This window comes from Oncorhynchus keta, chromosome 19 (assembly GCF_023373465.1).
Source record: "Oncorhynchus keta strain PuntledgeMale-10-30-2019 chromosome 19, Oket_V2, whole genome shotgun sequence".
Classification (NCBI taxonomy): Eukaryota; Metazoa; Chordata; class Actinopteri; order Salmoniformes; family Salmonidae; genus Oncorhynchus; species Oncorhynchus keta.
In genome coordinates, this window is record NC_068439.1 from 62029351 (window position 1) to 62049083 (window position 19733).

Sequence of the window (19733 nt, forward strand, 5' to 3'; positions counted from 1 at the left end):
GGTGTTCTGACAGAGTCAAATTCACGGACAACTAGTGAAGCTCAAACCAAGTTTATTCACCCACTGGGCCAAACAGCTGAAAAAGACAGACTTGTTTCCACCAGCACAAGCATTTATACCCTCCTTTAGGCGGAGTCTCCTCCTTGCACATCTAAGCACTGCATATTTGTTGCTAGGCAGAAAGTTAAGTGATGTGTGTAATAAAACTGTTCCTTCTGCCTTCATCTAACCTGACCTGAACTCAGCCCACGTTTCTCACTAATCCACAGCAACCCTTATCAATGACCACAACCAAGTGATTGCCTTTTCCCTCACTCAGTAACTTTCCAAACCCCTTGTTCTTATCCACCCTCCATTAACCCCACCATATACATTCCTCATACATGTAATCATTTACTTCTAGTATGGTAAGTATTTCAAGCTAGACTCCAACAGAGGCAATCCATAATTTCGATTAAGACATTAATGAGCGAGCTAGGACGGACGTAGTCAATATAATTATTTGTTCAGCACTTTTGAAATGTACAGCGACAGAATTCAGAACATGAGCCGTTCTTACAGTATTCTTCCTGTACTCCAAGTCAGAACCGTAGGATAAATAAAGGGAGTTTATATGCAGACAATGAAAGCTCTTACAATATTCTATGATTGAATTTCTTTAAAACATGTGCACCACCAAGTCAGAACAGTAGGCTAAGTTATGAGGAGAAAAGGGACCAAATTATTAGGGTGAGGCACATGGGCTGCTAACAAATTACTACACAAGATACACTTAGTATTACATCCTTGGCTACAGTATACTTGGCTCCCAAGTGGTGCAGCGGTCTAAGGCACTGCATCTCAGTGCAAGAGGCATCACTATAGTCCCTGGTTTGAATCCAGGCTGTACCACATCTGGCTGTGATTGGGAGTCCCATAGGGCAGTGCACAATTGGTCCAGCGAAGTCCAGGTTTGGATGGGGTAGGCCGTCATTGTAAATAAGAATTTGTTTTTCATTGACTTTCCTTGTTAAATAAAAAAATAAAAAGATCTCCCTGGCTGTTACATCAACGCAGGGAGTCAGAAAGCAGGTGCAGTTAGTGAGTTTACTAATAATGAACAATACAAAACAAGAGACATGTCTGACAGTGAAACATAACCAATACTGCCTGAAGAGTGATGCAAGATAAAGGGGGAGTAATCAGGGTAGTGATGGAGTCCAGGTGTGCCTTATGATGGGGCGCAGGTATACGTAATGATGGGTTACCAGGACCGGTGGTTAGTAGACCGGTGACATCGAGCGCCAGAGAGGGGGAGTAGACGTGACACTGGCATATTACATCATTTATGCAGCAGCATACAATATATTTTTGGACTCAACTTGTTGTGCTCACTTGAATAGGAAGGTGGCACGGCCGTCCTTCTTGTGGGCTCTAGAAAGGGGCCCAAGTTCCCCACTTTTGGATTCCGAGTTGGATGAGTTGTTATATTCAGGAATTTCCCAGTCGATCCTAGTTTTTTGGCCAATGTATTCCAACTTTACTTTCAATTGGATATCACGAAATTAGGGACAAAAAGGGGGTAGAAAAATAAAGGGCCTCCCGAGTGGCGCCGCAGTCTAAGACACTGCATCGCAGTTCTAGAGGTGTCACTATAGACCCGGGTTCGATCCCTGGCTGCTGCGACTGGGAGACCCATGAGGCGGTGCACAATTGGCCCATCGTCATCCGGGTAAGGGGAGGTTTTGACCGACATGTCCTTGTCCCATCGCGCTCTAGCGAGTCCTTGTGGCGGGCCGGGCGCATGCACGCTGACTTCGGTCAACAGCTTGGCGGTGTTTCCTCCGACACATTGGTGCGGCTGGCTTCCGGGTTAAGCGAGCAGTGTGTCAAGAAACAGTGCCGCTTGGCAGATTAATCTACAGATATGGATGATTTACTTACCGTTGAAGTAGAGGCTAGTGTTCTGGCTGGAATCCATGCAACACTGGAATAGTTGTGTGAGAAGGTAGCAGGGCTGAGTGGGAGTTTGGAGTTTAGCCAGAGTGAAATTCTCACACTCCAAGGAGAAAACAAGGCACTCACAGCCAAGGTAAAAAATCCACATGTATTGTCTACTCAGGGAAAACAGGGTGATGAAGGAGACGCTACTAGTCGTAGCATGCGTGAAAATCATTTTTTTTCTGGGATTCCTGAGGATGCATCCAATCATCCAGAGGGCACGATCACAGAATTCATGCAATGCGCCTTGAAACTTTCTATAGAGACTGTGAGTAAAGTAGCTTTCCACTGAGTACACACTTGGAGTTCGGAGCGACAAGACCAAGGGTCCCCGACCGATCGTCGCAAAATTTGAACACTACCAACAAAAGGAGCTGATCAAAAGCAGGGGAATGGAGCTTAAAGGGACCAAATTCGGTCTCAATGACCAATTTCCAAAGGAGATAAACGAACATCGTAAGAGACTGTATCTGGTACAAAGGCAACAGTGGTACAAAGGCCACAAAAATAACATACAAAACAGGCACACAAAAAAAAGCTCTGCCTGAATGACGCATAACCACTGCCTGTTACTGACCCTGGACGAGGTCACTGTCCGTTTGCTCTCAGACCTGTGCCTGACTCATAAGGACTCTCCATTTAATCCTGACACCCAAGTGCCAAACCCCTCTATTGTCTTCCCAGCCTGACCCTTGACCTTTCCCATAGCTGCCTCACCGCCACCTCACCTGTCCCTGTGTGTCAGCAGCTTGCCTCGGCAGCTTGCCTTAGCACAATGCAGGCCTCCCCTCTCCTGCCAATGTCTCCTGGAGCCGGTTCAGCTCATTACAGCTGAGAAGTCGGCAGAGACCCGGGCTGTCTCTTAATGATCACACAGAGAAGACTCCTGAGTCCTGACCACCACTCCACCGGGGGAAAAACTGTCCTGTTTATGTGTCCGCCCCAAACCTTTTTCAAAGCGCTGCAGTTTCAACCAATTAAAAGACAATCCCTCCCAGTAGGTTTCAGCCCATCCCTTTGGTTTTTTGGATGACTTTTTCACAATTACTAATTTCTCCTGCAAAAAAGTTTGTAATTGTGCCTATAGCCACTCTGCAGGCTCAGGAAATAATGGTATTTAGCTTCAGGCTCCGTCCCTTACAATAGCAATGGAAGAACACCAATGGAAGTTTGCTTTCCTGATAATGAATTAATCTACAGAACACACCGTCTCTCTCTCTACGAGTGTGCTTTCCTCAGTACAGTACATCTTTGTCCAGGGTAGTGTACTGTAGCACTCAGAGTCACATATCACCGCTGTTAAAGACATCCTGAGGGGGTACAGTACCAATACCCTTCCCGTGGCCCTCAGGGACGTCAGGGTGGGGTTTAATTAGCACAGTGTTTCATGGCTGCCAGCATGTTTGTGTCATCATGGTGGCCTGCCTGTCTGTAATTACACAGCCTCAGCCTCACTCAGCCCTCTGCCACACGCTGTCGCCACCAGTGATGTAGATAATAGGAAAAACAACAACAACACTAATCTTCTGAGGTTTCTGTACATTAATACGGTTGTCTGTGTGTTCTGGCACCTTCCTGTAAACTGAAACTGGCTGGGGTTCATGGGCTGGTTAGACCCAGTTATACCCCCTGACGCATAGCCCACCAAGGGCTCCTCAGCCTGTCTGTCTGTTAGCCTACCCCCCCCCCTGTCTCTTACCTCAGCTTGCGCCAGAACCAAACATTGATACAGAGCGGGTTTAAAAAGCAGGCTGTGGGCCTCTCTCTTTGATTTGTGTTAGTGCTGACAGAGGATATTACCACAATCCAGCCCTCAGAACCCTCTGAGGTGGAGGGGGAATAGGCTGGGAGCTTGCTCTTCCAGACAGAGCAGGGAGCGATAGTTCAGGAGAGGAGATGAAGAGGAGAGATGAGGAGAGGGGAAGGGGAGGGGAGGATAATATGGATGTGAGAAGAGGGTAGGTTAAGGGAGGAGAGGTAGAGGGAATGAATACAGAGGATGAGAGGGGAAAGTAGAGGAGAAGAAATGAGGGGAACAATATGAAAGAGTAGTAGGAAGGTCTGTCTGTGTTTTCATAGCCACAGCAGGTAGAGAAAACTACAGGGGAAACGGTCACTGGCCAGATATTGCACTGGGATGCTATATTCTAGTCATGTTTGGAGAGTGGGGCACTCTGAGTTCCAAACAGTACAAGAGCAGAAGTAGGTCATCATAACTTGTGTAAATGGCTTGCGTCCGCAATACAAACTCATGACGATAAGTACTAAACAAATCACAGAAATGAGAAAATGGTGTAGATTAGGCTATTTTTCAAATCTCACCTGTTCCTTCATGTGCCACAATGGATTTCATTGATGCTGTGTTTGGTCGTAATGTATTCCTCCTACTCATGGTTTCCCCCCCCAAATGAAAAGCATTTTGGAATGCATCAGGAGAAACAGAAATGCATTAGGCAGTCAAAGGGCTTCTCTCCTGTGTTTGGGTGGTGAGTGTGGGCTTCAAAGTCGCTGTGCTCAAAGTGCAGAGCGGCCCCATAAACACCACAGGAATCAATATAATGACATTTTAAGAGCGCAATGTACATTAAACACATTTCCACTGCTCTACTAACTCAGGCCTTTTGACTGTGGGTAGTAATTCTACATCATTTGTGTACCCTTAGTTCTGAAAGGAACGATTACACAACCTTGTTTTGGCATGATACCAATTCATCTCATTTGTATGCTATTGGAAAGTGTTAACTGCCCAATATTTGTCCATTTTGGGCTGTTTAAAAAAATGCTTTAGAAATATGTCTGTCAATATTTCATTTTGAGGTTATCTGACAATCAATAATATATTTTATACAGTATTCAAGTACAGTATATTCACAAACTAAGTTTCAAGGACAAACTTTGTTTTCTCAGTGGGTTTGATGTGTTTTGCGACTGTCAGTGTTTCATAGTTAATGTAATGATGGTGCTGGAGAGGATGGCTCATGTTTTATTGGCTTTTAACCAACCGTGCTATTTTGTCTGTTTTTCCCGAATTGTTTGTAACTTATTTTGTACATAATGTTGCTGCTACCGTCTCTTATGACCGAAAAGAGCTTCTGGACATCAGAACAGCGATTACTCACCTCATATTGGACGAATCATTTTTATTTAATGAGTCTGACGGGAAGGATATACTCCAAACCCCCGAACAGGCCCTCGTCCCCGTCTTTCACAGGAGAAAGAAACTGAGATTTTGTGGAGGGAGATCGGGATGTCTTGAGAGGATCAGGCGACTAGTGGCTAATCTGCCTTTGCCATCCGTACTGTTAGCCAATGTTCAATCGCTGAAAAATAAACGGGACGAAATGAAAGCAAGTATATCCAACCAACGGGACATTAAAAACTGTAATATCTCATGCTTCACAGAGTCGTGGCTGAACGACAACATTAATAACATACACCTGGCGGGTTATACACTCTATCGGCAGGATAGAACAGCAGCCTCTGGTAAGACATGGGGCGGCGGCCTATGTATATTTGTAAACAACAGCTGGTGCACGATATCTAAGGAGGTCTCGAGGTTTAGCTCGCCTGAGGTAGAGTAATTCATGATAAGCTGTAGACCACACTATCCACCGAGAGAGTTTCCATCTATATTTTTTGAAGCTGTCTACATACCACCACAGACCGATGCTCGCACTAAGACCGCACTCTATGAGCTGTATACCGCCATAAGCAAACAGGAGAACGCTCCTCCAGAGGCGACGCTCATGGTGGCCAGGGACAGTTGAAGTCGGAAGTTTACATACACTTAGGTCGGAGTCATTAAAACTCATTTTTTAACCACTCCACAAATTTCTTGTTAACAAACTATAGTTTTTGACAGATTATTTCACTTATAATTCACTGTACCACAATTCCAGTGGGTCAGAAGTTAACATGCACTAAGTTGACTGTGCCTTTAAACAGCTTGGAAAATTCCAGAAAATGATGTCATGGCTTCAGAAGCTTCTGATAGGCTAATTTACATCATATGAATCAATTGGAGGTGTACCTGTGGATGTATTTCAAGGCCTACCTTCAAACTCAGTGTCTCTTTGCTTGACATCTTGGGAAAATAAAAATAAATCAGTCAAGACCTCAGAAAATAATGTATACCTCCAAAAGTCTGGTTCATCCTTGGCAGCAATTTCCAAACACCTGAAGGTACCACGTTCATCTGTACAAACAATAGTACGCAAGTATAAACACCATGGGACCACGCAGCCGTCATACCGCTCAGGAAGGAGATGCGTTCTGTCTCCTAGAGATGAACGTACTTTGGTGCGAAAAGTGCAAATCAATCCCAGACCAACAGCAAAGGACCTCGTGAAGATTCTGGAGGAAACAGATACAAAAGTATCTATATCCACAGTAAAATTAGTCCTATATCGACATAACCTGAAAGGCCGCTCAGCAAGGAAGAAGCCAGTTTCAAAACCGCCATAAAAAAGCCAGACTACGGTTTGCAACTGCACATGCGGACAAAGATCGTACTTTTTGGAGAAATGTCCTCTGGTCTGATGAAACAAAAATAGAACTGTTTGGCCATATTGACCATCGTTATGTTTGTAGGGAAAAGGGTGAGGCTTGCAAACCGAAGAACGCCATCCCAACCGTGAAGAACGGGGGTGGCAGCATCATGTTGTGAGGGTGCTTTGCTGCAGGAGGGACTGGTGCACTTCACAAAATAGATGGCATCATGAGGCAGGAAAATTACATGGATATATTGAAGCAACATCTCAAGACACCAGTCAGGAAGTTAAATCTTGGTCGCAAATGAGTCTTCCAAATGGACAATGACCCCAAGCAAACTTCCAAAGTTGTGGCAAAATGCCTTAAGGACAACAAAGTCAAGGTATTGGAGTGACCATCACAAAGCCCTGACCTCAATCCTATAGAAAATATGTGGGCAGAACTGAAAAATCGTGTGCGAGCAAGGAGGCCTACAAACCTGACTCAGCTCTGTCAGGAGGAATGGGCCAAAATTCACTCAACTTATTGTGGGAAGCGTGTGGAAGTCTACCCAAAATTTTTGACCCAAGTTAAACAATTTAAAGCTAATGCTATCAAATGCTAAACTTCTGACCTACTGGGAATGTGATGAAAGAAATGAAAACTGAAATAAATCCTTCTCTCAACTATTATTCTGACATTTCACATTCTTAAAATAAAGTGGTATCCTAACTGACATTAAACAGGGAATTTTCACTGGGATTAAATATCAGGAATTGTGAAAAACTGAATTTAAATGTATTTGTCTAAGGTCTATGTAAACTTCTGACTTCAACTCTACATTTAATCTCAGTTTTTCACAATTCCTGACATTTAATCCTAGTAAAAGATCACCACTTAAGGCTACTCCGCCTACATGTACACATTACCTCAATTACCTCGACACCGGTGCACCCGCACATGTACTCTGTACCGGCATCCCCTGTAAATAGCCCCGCTATTGTTATTTTACTGGTTAAGGGCTTGTAGTGAGCATTTCACTGTAATGTCTACTACACCTGTTGTATTCAGCACATGTGACATACGATTTGATTTGAATTGATTTTGATCCTACATCAGTGTTGGGCTGGACCCAGCCTTGGAACTCCCACATGAGACTCAACTCTATTGTGTTTGTACCACTGACTCACACGCTATATGACGTACCTCACATGGTTTCAAGACAACTTTAACATCTTTCTATGAAACAGACTGTTTATAACAAAAAGAGGTTGTAAATGCAGTCTAGAAGAAATACAGTCTAGAAGTCTACACCAATCATTCGTTTTGCTGCTGTTCTAGATATAACCCACATGGCAATAGACATCCACGTCCCCTGATTAGGCTGCACTTAGAGGCTGAATCAGGACTCTCTGTCTTGCTGTAAAGCTTTACCTGTTACGACCAGGAACGGATTTCTGTCAGGGGCCTTAATAAAGGCATGAGGATCCAGGGGCAGTGGATGGAGCGGGATAGAGAGAGAGAGAGAGGGAGGAGGAGGGGGAAAGGAGGAGGGGGGAATGGGGTGATGAATGGGTCCAGCATGCACAGCGACGATGGAAGAACAGACCTACGAGCCTGACAGCGCTCCAATTACTCAGCCAGACAGGAGAGAGAGAAAGAGAGAGAGAGAGAGAGAGAGAGAGAGAGAGAGAGAGAGAGAGAGAGAGAGAGAGAGAGAGAGAGAGAGAGAGAGAGAGAGAGAAAGAGAGAGAGACGGTGTGAGGGAGGAGGAGAGGGTAGATGCCTTGATTCAGACTGGGATTAAAGGTGAAGTAATCTGAGGGAGGTGGTGTACCTCTCCCTCCATCTCTCCTCGCCTCATCACCTGCTGTTCAGCCATGTACCCCAGGAGAGAGAATATTAGAGGGAGATTTATGTGTGGTTCTTATAGTGAGAGATTCTAGTGTCAGAGGATGGTGCCAAAATGAGTGGTCCTGTATTTTCCCATACCCTTGTAATAGAAAATCATCCAAATTACATTTTGGGGGCTATAGTTATAAAAAAAAACAAGTAATCTCCAGAACTAATGAAATATTGTTATTTTATTTAAGCCGTAATACATTCTCAGAACGATAATGTCATTCTCCATTTTTCCAATAGAACAATTCACATAACACGGGGGGGAAAGTAGATTTCAGCGGTTGCTGCTCTATAAAGATTGTCGTCTAAAAGAAATACAATAGTTTCTAACACTACTGCTGCTCTCTTTTTCATTTGCAGTGTGCTGAACAGGACACCAGTCCACCTGATTCGCGAGATCATCCTGGTAGATGACTACAGTGGGGATGGTGGGTAGAACAGAAGAGCAGCTGTGAGCAGAGATAGATCTGATTCCAGGAGGAAATGGATTGGAGATGGATGTGATGAGCTCTCCCATTCTGGCTCAGCTGCCGGAGAAAAAGGATCAGTGATTGAAAAGATTTCCCCTGTCTCTGTCAATGTGTTTTTTACAATTGAATTCCAATTCCATGCACTGTGTGGGTGATGGTTTTGTGAACATTGCATCTCACCCTGCATCAAATGTTCCCTTTCAGCAAATGACTGCCTTCTACTCACCAAGTTACCCAAAGTAAAGTGTCTTCGGAATGACAGGAGAGAAGGTAACCTAGTTAGTGTGTGTGTGTGTGTGTGTGTGTGTGTGTGTGTGTGTGTGTGTGTGTGTGTGTGTGTGTGTGTGTGTGTGTGTGTGTGTGTGTGTGTGTGTGTGTGTGTGTGTGTGTGTGTGTGTGTGTGTGTGTGTGTGTGTGTGTGTGTGTGTGAGTATTTCATCCGTGCAATATACAATTGTGTCCTCCACTTGAACACACACCTTAGAGCCCACCACCACTTGCCTTTGCCAAGCCTAAGAGGGAAAATCAGCGTTAGAGCCTCATGCAAGTGTTTTTGTGCGGAGGATGTTTCCCCGCTCGTATCCCACAGTAGATGATTTCAGGTTAGACCACAGGGAGAAGCTCAAGCACCAGCTGTGAGACAAGAGAGCAGATTCAGGGATGTGTTGACTCGAGAGGGTTGGATCTTTTTGTGTCAGACACACCGTGATCCCATCTAGACAACGTGGGAATTGTCTGTGTATCTATATAAATAGATTGATTTGATTATAGCAAGACATCAAAAGGTTGACTGGAACATAGTCTGAGCACAAATGCAACACTATTATATTGCATCTATGAGTCATGGTGCTCAGGAAACATATTTATCATGGTTATCATGTTGATGCTTCCTGTTTCACCTTTATATAACTCCACAGAGGACTTTTCTACCATGCCATACAGCACAGTTGTAATAGACTACAGTTTATACCAAAAAAAATGGAATACTAAAAATCAGCGTGTGCTGATTGCTAGTTAAAACCCCTCTACGCTATCTGCCTCTGCTTCAGCACATTATACAGTCTGAGGTGAAATATATGTTGAAATGCTGAGATGTGAACTCAGACAGTAACGAGATGCAGATTGCTGTGCGTGGATAGAGGTGCGCAAGCCCCAGCTCTCACAGGCGTTTGAAGTTCCCCTGATCAGAGGGTTCAGCATAGAGGTAATGGAGATGAACCCCATCTCACCTCACAGACTGACAATCTTACCTCCAAAAGACTCCAAACGCAGCCAGTTTCACCTAATAACACCAAGGCATATGGATACTATTTTACAGCATCCACCTCACTTTACTGTATAACACAAGATAGGGTGCTGTTTTGATCATTGTTGAAGTCCAGTATTTTGAAGTATTTCATTCTAGGCTAGTGCAAAATATGTTTATATTTATTCACTGGTTGTATTCACTAGTTGTAGTTCACTACTATGCCAGCAGCATTCCACCCTGCATACCACTGCTGGCTTGCTTCTGAAGCTAAGCAGGGTTGGTCCTAGTCAGTCCCTGGATGGAAGACCAGATGCTGCTGGAAGTGGTGTTGGAGGGCCAGTAGGAAGCACACTTTCCATTGGGACACTGCCCTGTGTAGGGTGCCGTCTTTCAGATGGGACATTTAACGGGTGTCCTGACTCTCTGAGGTCATTGAAGATCTCATGGCACTTATCATAAGAGTAGGGGTGTTAACCCTGGTGTCCTGGCTAAATTCCCAATCTGGCTCTCAAACCATCACAGTCACCTAATAATCCCCAGTTTACAATTGGCTCATTCATTCCCCTCCTCTCCCCTGTAACTATTCCCCAGGTTGTTGCTGCAAATGAGAATGTGTTCTCAGTCAACTTACCTGGTAAAATGACAAATAAATAGTTGTCATTGTATTCAGTGCAAGTATGATTGAAAGGTCATAAACCTCCTCTTGCAAACAAACCTAAAATCTAGTGTACCTTCTTGACTTGTTCTCAGCCTGGGATAGATATGAGTGGTTACTGCCAATGGCAACGAATTGTCGGAAAATACTTTACAATTTACATACATTTAAAACATTAGCATAGACATCACAGACTTTTAAATATTTGTCTGTGTATCTATACAGTACCAGTTAAAGGTTTGGACACACCTACTCATTCCAGGGTTTTCTTTATTTCTACTATTTTTTACATTGCCGAATAATACTGAAGACATCACAATTATGAAATAACACATATGGAATCATGTAGTAATCAAAAAAGTGTTAAACAAATCAAAATACACAAAAGAGTGTGCAAAGCTGTCATCAAGGCAAAGGGTGGCTATTTGAAAAATCTAAAATAAAAAAACAATTTTGATTTGTTTAAAACCTTTTTGGTTAGCACATGATTCCATGTGTTATTTCATAGTTTCGATGTCTTCACTATTATTTTACAATGTAGAAAATAGTAAAAAATAAAGAAAAACCCTGGAATGAGTAGGTGTTCTAAAACTTTTGACTGGTAGTGTGAATTTTATATTTGAGATTCTTCCCTTTGCCTTGATGACAGCTTTGCACACTCTTGGCATTCTCTCAACTCCTTCAAGACTGTTGGAAAAGCATTCCAGGTGAAGCTGGTTGAGAGAATGCCAAGGGTTGGCAAAGCTGTCATCAAGGCAAAGGGTGGCTACTTTGATGAATCTCAAATATAACAAATATTTTGATTAACACTTTTTTGGTTACTACATGATTCAATTTGTGTTATTGCATAGTTTTGATGTCTTCACTATTATTCTACAATGTTGTACTGTATATAAACACTCACCGGCCAGGTTGTTAGGTACTTGTACTGGGTCGAACCCCCCTTTGCCTCCAGAACAGCCTGAATTATTTGGGACATGCTACAATGTGTCGGAAATGTTCCACAGGGATGTTGGTCCATGCTGACGCAATGGCATCACGCAGTTGCTGCAGATTGGACGGCAGTACATTCATGCTACTGTACGAACAGCCCGTTCCATCTCAAAGATAATCTATTGGGTTGGGACTGCGCAGGCCACTCAAGTAAACTGAACTCGCTGTCATGTTGCAAGCAATGTTTTTCCACTCTTTAAATCCCATATTGCTTCCGTAGTCAACTTCCACACAGCTCTGACATACACACTTACCCCACCAGACATGCCACCAGGGGTCTTTTCGCAGTCCCCAAATCCAGAACAAATTCAAGAAAGTGTACAGTATTATATAGAGCCATTATTGTATGGACCTCCGTTCCATCTCATATTGCTCAAATAAACAGCAAAACCTGGTTTAAAAAACAGATAAAGCAACACCTCGCGGCACAACGCCTCTCCCCTATTTGACCTAGAAAGTTTGTTTTTATTTTATTTCACCTTTATTTAACCAGGTAGGCTAGTTGAGAACAGGGGAGTCTATATACATTGTGTGCAAAAGGCATGAGGTAGGCGAATAATTACAATTTTGCAGATTAACACTGGAGTGATAAATGATCAGATGGTCATGTACAAGTAGAGATATTGGTGTGCAAAAGAGCAGAAAAGTAAATAAATAAAAACAGTATGGGGATGAGGTAGGTAAAAATGGGTGGGCTATTTGCCGATAGACTATGTACAGCTGCAGCGATCGGTTAGCTGCTCAGATAGCAGATGTTTGAAGTTGGTGAGGGAGATAAAAGTCTCCAACTTCAGCGATTTTTGCAATTCGTTCCAGTCACAGGCAGCAGAGAACTGGAACGAAAGGCGGCCAAATGAGGTGTTGGCTTTAGGGATGATCAGTGAGATACACCCGCTGGAGCGCGTGCTACGGATGGGTGTTGCCATCGTGACCAGTGAACTGAGATAAGGCGGAGCTTTACCTAGCATGGACTTGTAGATGACCTGGAGCCAGTGGGTCTGGCGACGAATATGTAGCGAGGGCCAGCCGACTAGAGCGTACAAGTCGCAGTGGTGGGTGGTATAAGGTGCTTTAGTGACAAAACGGATGGCACTGTGATAGACTGCATCCAGTTTGCTGAGTAGAGTGTTGGAAGCAATTTTGTAGATGACATCGCCAAAGTCGAGGATCGGTAGGATAGTCAGTTTTACTAGGGTAAGTTTGGCGGCGTGAGTGAAGGAGGCTTTGTTGCGGAATAGAAAGCCGACTCTTGATTTGATTTTCGATTGGAGATGTTTGATATGAGTCTGGAAGGAGAGTTTACAGTCTAGCCATGTATGTATTGATATGTAGGTTACGTGTGCCTTTTGAAAATGTATGTGCTTCTGTCTTTGAGCTGTTCTTGTCTATTATTGTTCTGTATTATGTCATGTTTCATGTTTTGTGTGGATCTCAGAAAGAGTAGCTGCTACTTTTGCAATAGCTAATGGGATGCTAATAAAATACCCCCCCAAAAATACCCCCAAATTGTCCAGTGTGGGTAATCGCGTGCCCAATGGAGCCACTTGTTCTTGTTTTTAGCTGATAGGAGTGGAACCCAGTGTGGTCGTCTGCTGCAACAGCACAGCCGTGATAAAGATCAACGAGTTGTACGTTCCGAGATGCCGTTCTGCACACCATCGTTGTACTGTGCCGCTATTTGTCTGTTTGTGGCCCGCCTTGTTTGTGGCCCGCCTTGTGGCCCGAATTGCTTGCACAATTCTTGCCATTCTCCTTTGACCTCTCACCAACGAGCTGTTTTCACCCAAAGGACTTCCGCTGAATGGATTTTTTAAATTTGTCGCACCATTCTCGGTAAACCTCAGACACTATCGTGAGTGAAAAGCCCAGGAGGGCGGACATACTGGATCTGAGATACTTGATCCGGCGCGCCTGGCACCGACGAGCATACCGTCTCAAAGTTGCTTAGGTCACTCGTTTTGGCCGTTCTAACGTTCAATCGACCAATTAATGAATACATCCATTGCCTGTTTACCTACTTTAAATAACAAGCCAAGGCAATCCAAAATAATAACGTGTGAGTGTGTGAGTTAATGTGTGTGTGTGCATCTATCAGTCACACATACATGTCAGTACATACACACAAAAGGTAGATCACATGGGGGAGAGGCATTGTGCCGTGAGGTGTTACTTTATTTGTTTTTTGAAACCAGATTGCACTCTATGAGATGGGAGTTCCATGCAATCATGGCTGTTCATTTTCTTGAATTTTGGGGTCTGTGAAGAAACCCCCTAGTGACATGTCTGGTGGGGTAATTGTGTCTGTTAGAGCTACTGTCACGGGATTCTTCTGTTGAAGGAGAGGCGTACCAAAACGTAGCGTGGTTATTGTGATACATCTTTATTAAAGATGAAAATAGAACAACATACAAAAACAAGAACCGTGAAAAACCAAAAACATCCCTATCTGGTGTAACAAACACAAAGACAGGAACAATCACCCACAAAACCCAACACCAAACAGGCTACCTAAATATGGCTCCCAATCAGAGACAATGACTAACACCTGCCTCTGATTGAGAACCATCTCAGGTCCAAACACAGAAACAGACAAACAAGACATCCAACATAGAATGCCCACTCAGATCACACCCTGACCAAACAAAACATAGAACATACAAAGCAAACTATGGTCAGGGTGTGACAGCTACACTGAGTGTACAAAACATTAGGAACACCTGCTCTTTCTATGACATAATCTGACCAGGGGAATCCAGGTGAAAACTCTGATCCCTTATTTATGTCACTTGTTAAATCCACTTCAATCAGTATAGATGAAGGGGAGGAGACAGGTTAAATAATTATTTTTAAGCCTTGTGACAATTGAGATATGGATTGTGTATGTGTGCAATTCAAAATCAAATCAAATCAAATGTATTTGTCACATACACATGGTTAGCAGATGTTAATGCGAGTGTAGCGAAATGCTTGTGCTTCTAGTTCCGACAATGCAGTAATAACCAACAAGTAATCTAACTAACAATTCCTAAACTACTGTCTTATACACAGTGTAAGGGGATAAAGAATATGTACATAAGGATATATGAATGAGTGATGGTACAGAGCAGCATAGGCAAGATACAGTAGATGGTATCGAGTACAGTATATACATATAAGATGAGTATGTAAACAAAGTGGCATAGTTAAAGTGGCTAGTGATACATGTATTACATAAGGATGCAGCCGATGATATAGAGTACAGTATATACGTATGCATATGAGATGAATAATGTAGGGTAAGTAACATTATATAAGGTAGCATTGTTTAAAGTGGCTAGTGATATATTTACATCATTCCCATCAATTCCCATTATTAAAGTGGCTGGAGTTGAGTCAGTGTCAGTGTGTTGGCAGCGGCCACTCAATGTTAGTGGTGGCTGTTTAACAGTCTGATGGCCTTGAGATAGAAGCTGTTTTTCAGTCTCTCGGTCCCAGCTTTCACACTTATCTTCCGGCGCCGACAGAGATGGCCGCCTCGCTTCGCGTTCCTAGGAAACTATGCAATTCAGAAGGTGAATGTGCAAGACAAAAGATTTAAGATCCTTTGAACAAGGTATGGTATTAGGTGCCATGGGCACCGGTTTGAGTGTGTGAAGAACTGCCACACTGCTGGGTCTTTCACACTCAAAAGTTTCCTGTGTGTATCAAAAATGGTCCACCAACCAAAGCACATCTAATTAAGCTTGTTATGAGGGCAAAAGGGGTGCAACTCAATATTAGGAAGGTGTTCCTGTTTTCTTTATACACTCAGTATATGTAAGTTGATTATACAGAACATTTGTCATTTTCAACATGAGTATTTCTCACAAAAACAAGAATTGATGCAGTCAATCTCTCCTCCACTTTGAGCCAAGATAAATGGACATGCATAATGTTGGCCCTCTATGAACAAAATTGCCAAAGACTCCAGACACCCAAGTCATAGATTTTTCTCTCGGCTACTGCATTGCAAGCGGTACCAGAGCGCCAAGTCTGGGACCAAAAGGTACCTGTACAGCTTCAACCCCCAAACCATAAGACTGCTGAACAGTTCATCAAATGGCTACACAGACTATTTACATTGACCCCTCCTTTAGGATTTATGTCTTTATCTTTAAGGTTTTGCACTGTCCCCCTTGCACTGGCTCTATGCACACTCACTAGACTCTACTCACACACTCCCTCACACACACACACACACACACACACACACACACACACACACACACTTTTACACTTCACATAAGCTGCTGCTACTCTGTTTATTATATCCTCCTGATTGCCTAGTTACTTTAACCCCAACCCACATGTACATACTGTAGAACCTGAATTACCTCAACTATATCAAACCCCTGCACATTAACTCGGCAATGGCAGTGTTGGAAAAAGTACTCAATTGTCATACTTCAGTAAAAGTAAAGATGCCTTAATAGAAAATTACTTAAGTAAAAGTGAAGTCACCCAGTAAAATACTACTTGAGTAAAAGTCTAAAAGTGTTTGGTTTTAAATATAATTAAGTATAAAAAGTAAATGTAATTGGTAAAATAAAGTATCAAAAGTAAAAAATATTTTCCAATTCCTTAAAGCTGCAATATGTAGCCTTTTGGGCGATGCACATAGATATGCACGTTATATATCAGTCATTCTCATTGAAAGCAAGTCTATGAAACGGTAGATCTGTTCTATGCTCGCTATATCTATGCTTCCCATTCTTAAGTTTAGTTTTTGGTTCTTTTACTGTCGGTTTAGTACACCATCTTCAAATAGCTGAAAATAAAATATTTTTGGTTATGTAAAATATATTTCACAGCGGTTTAGATGGTACAATGATTCTCTACAATATACTTGCTTGTTTTGTCACATAAACTGAAATTAGGCAAACTATTAGACTTAGCAACCAGGAAATGGGGGAGCCAGGGGCACACTCCAACACTCATTTACATAATTTACAAGCAAAGCATTTGCGTTTCCTGAGTTCGCCAGATCAGAGGCGGTAGGGATGACCAGGGATGTTCTCTTGACAAGTGCGTGAATTTGACAATGTTCCTGTCCTGCTAAGCATTCAAAATGTAACGAGTACTTTTGGATGTCAGTGAAAATGTATGAAGTAAAAAGTACATTATTTTCTTTAGGAATGTAGTGAAGTTACAGTAAACATGTTCAAAAATATAAATAGTAAAGTACAGATACCCCCAAAAACTATTTAAGTAGTACTTTAAAGTATTTTCACTTAAGTACTTTACACTACTTGGTACTGGTACTCCTTGTATATGGCCTCGTTATTGGGGGGGGGTGAGAAGGTTGGAGGGGTTGTGGGGGTTGTGGGGATGGATGTAGGGTTGAGAAGGGTGCGGACGAGGAGGATGAGCTGAGGGGGGCGAGGTGTGGAGGGAGTTCTGGTTTTTATATTTACTACAGTGTTACAGTTTAATAGAACCCATTTTGACGGACCTCTGTCATGCTGTGATTACTCAGCAGGTTGGCCGTTGTACTGATGGATAGTCCTCCAGGCCGTTTTGCGCGTGCAGTGGTGAGGATTTTTAGAGCTCTGCAATCACAGGTCTGGCTGCCAGGTCCTGCTATGTCTTGCTATCATTTTGTTTCAGACCCTGGGACTGATAGGCTTTTTCTGGCAAGTTATAAACATGCTAGTCTCTTATGCACTCTGCAATCAGATCTGACTTTTAACGATGGAGCACATTTTAATGGAATAGGATGATGATTTGAAATCAATAGCCTTGAAATAGCTGTTCTTGTGCACGTTGTAGTGGTGAGACAGGTGTGTGAGGCATTGTGTGTAATTAGATTCCTGCTCTGCTAATGAAAAGCAGAGACCTCTAATCTCAAGATGACAACTTCCAAGGTTCCATCTACAAAACTAAGAAATGACTCTCTGACAATACCTAATCAAGTGTAAAAATCATTACAACTACAATTAGATTGTAACAAATGGTATCGTTAGGCAGTCCTCTGTTTATTCCTGGAGCCGGAGGTTTCATTACCCAGCCTCAGTGTTCCACTACAGTGTTGATGAACCTGTGTGTGTATAGGGGCCTGGGTGTAGTTAACAGTCCCCGGGGCCTCAACTCACACTCTAAATTGTAACTGGTTTGAGGCATTTAGACTTGATTGTCTTTTTAATGCTACAAACAGCAGAAGCTGTCATGCCATGTCGTCTCTATCAAGCTTTAGTAGTAAATTATCTCTCTCTCTCTCTCTCTCTCTCTCTCTCTCTCTCTCTCTCTCTCTCTCTCTCTCTCTCTCTCTCTCTCTCTCTCTCTCGCTCTCTCCTACACAGTCAGCCTTCAACTCGCAACTGTTGAGGGGGGAGGGTGAGCTCACCCATCCAGAAAATAAAGCGTTATTGAGGATGAAATGGGATTTTTAATTGGCTGGATTCGCGGCGCAGTGCGAAACTTACAGAGTCCTACAATTTCATACAATGACATTCTGTCCTATGTCAGAGACTATTGATTTCGCTATTTAACCGGAAAGAATGTCCTTCAATCATTGAGACCTCTTAACAGTGTGATGTCCCATTCAGACCATCATGTCTAAGGGCCGTAATTGCGTCATAAACAGACACAAATGGCCTTTTTAAGACATCCCTTGTCTCCACGCATGAGGTGGACAATAAAGGGACATTGTGTTTGGAGTATTTGAGAGTATATTTCAGCAACATCATCTAGAGATCAGATAGTATTGGTGTTTGGGTTTAGATACAATGGTTGGGTTTGGAGACAGACACAGACAGACACACACACACACACACACACACACACACACACACACACACACACACACACACACAGCAGTCGTTATGGATGAGACTGACCTTTGACCCCTCTGTCTCTGATCTCTCTCTCTCCAGGTCTGATCCGCTCCAGGGTACGTGGGGCAGATGCAGCGAAGGCTGGGGTCCTGACCTTCCTGGACAGTCACTGTGAGGTCAACAAGGACTGGCTGCCCCCACTGCTCCGGAGGATCAAGGAGGTACAGTAACAGTACAGGCACTGACACCTCCTACATCTACAGTAACAGTACAGGCACTGACACCTCCTACATCTACAGTAACAGTACAGGCACTGACACCTCCTACATCTACAGTAACAGTACAGGCACTGACACCTCCTACATCTACAGTAACAGTACAGGCACTGACACCTCCTACATCTACAGTAACAGTACAGGCACTGACACCTCCTACATCTACAGTAACAGTACAGGCACTGACACCTCCTACATCTACAGTAACAGTACAGGCACTGACACCTCCTACATCTACAGTAACAGTACAGGCACTGACACCTCCTACATCTACAGTAACAGTACAGGCACTGACACCTCCTACATCTACAGTAACAGTACAGGCACTGACACCTCCTACATCTACAGTAACAGTACAGGCACTGACACCTCCTACATCTACAGTAACAGTACAGGCACTGACACCTCCTACATCTACAGTAACAGTACAGGCACTGACACCTCCTACATCTACAGTAACAGTACAGGCACTGACACCTCCTACATCTACAGTAACAGTACAGGCACTGACACCTCCTACATCTACAGTAACAGTACAGGCACTGACACCTCCTACATCTACAGTAACAGTACAGGCACTGACACCTCCTACATCTACAGTAACAGTACAGGCACTGACACCTCCTACATCTACAGTAACAGTACAGGCACTGACACCTCCTACATCTACAGTAACAGTACAGGCACTGACACCTCCTACATCTACAGTAACAGTACAGGCACTGACACCTCCTACATCTACAGTAACAGTACAGGCACTGACACCTCCTACATCTACAGTAACAGTACAGGCACTGACAACTCCTACATCTACAGTAACAGTACAGGCACTGATGTAACGGCAGATCTCCTCTTCGTCTGAAGAGGAGTAAGGATCGGACCAAGATGCAGCGTGGTAAGTGTCCATAATGTTTTTAATAAAGACAAATGAACACTTGAACAAAAACA

General features: G+C 43.3%; 1 protein-coding gene across 1 annotated transcript in view; it reads left to right on the plus strand.

The window, feature by feature from the left end:
• Positions 1-19733, plus strand: part of galnt14 (UDP-N-acetyl-alpha-D-galactosamine:polypeptide N-acetylgalactosaminyltransferase 14 (GalNAc-T14)) — a 116298-nt gene that overhangs the window by 53657 nt on the left and 42908 nt on the right. Inside the window, exons 4-6 of the mRNA XM_052470972.1 lie at positions 8713-8780; positions 9027-9092; positions 18610-18731. Coding sequence (XP_052326932.1) covers positions 8713-8780; positions 9027-9092; positions 18610-18731 — 256 coding nt within the window. The remainder of the gene's footprint in view (positions 1-8712; positions 8781-9026; positions 9093-18609; positions 18732-19733) is intronic.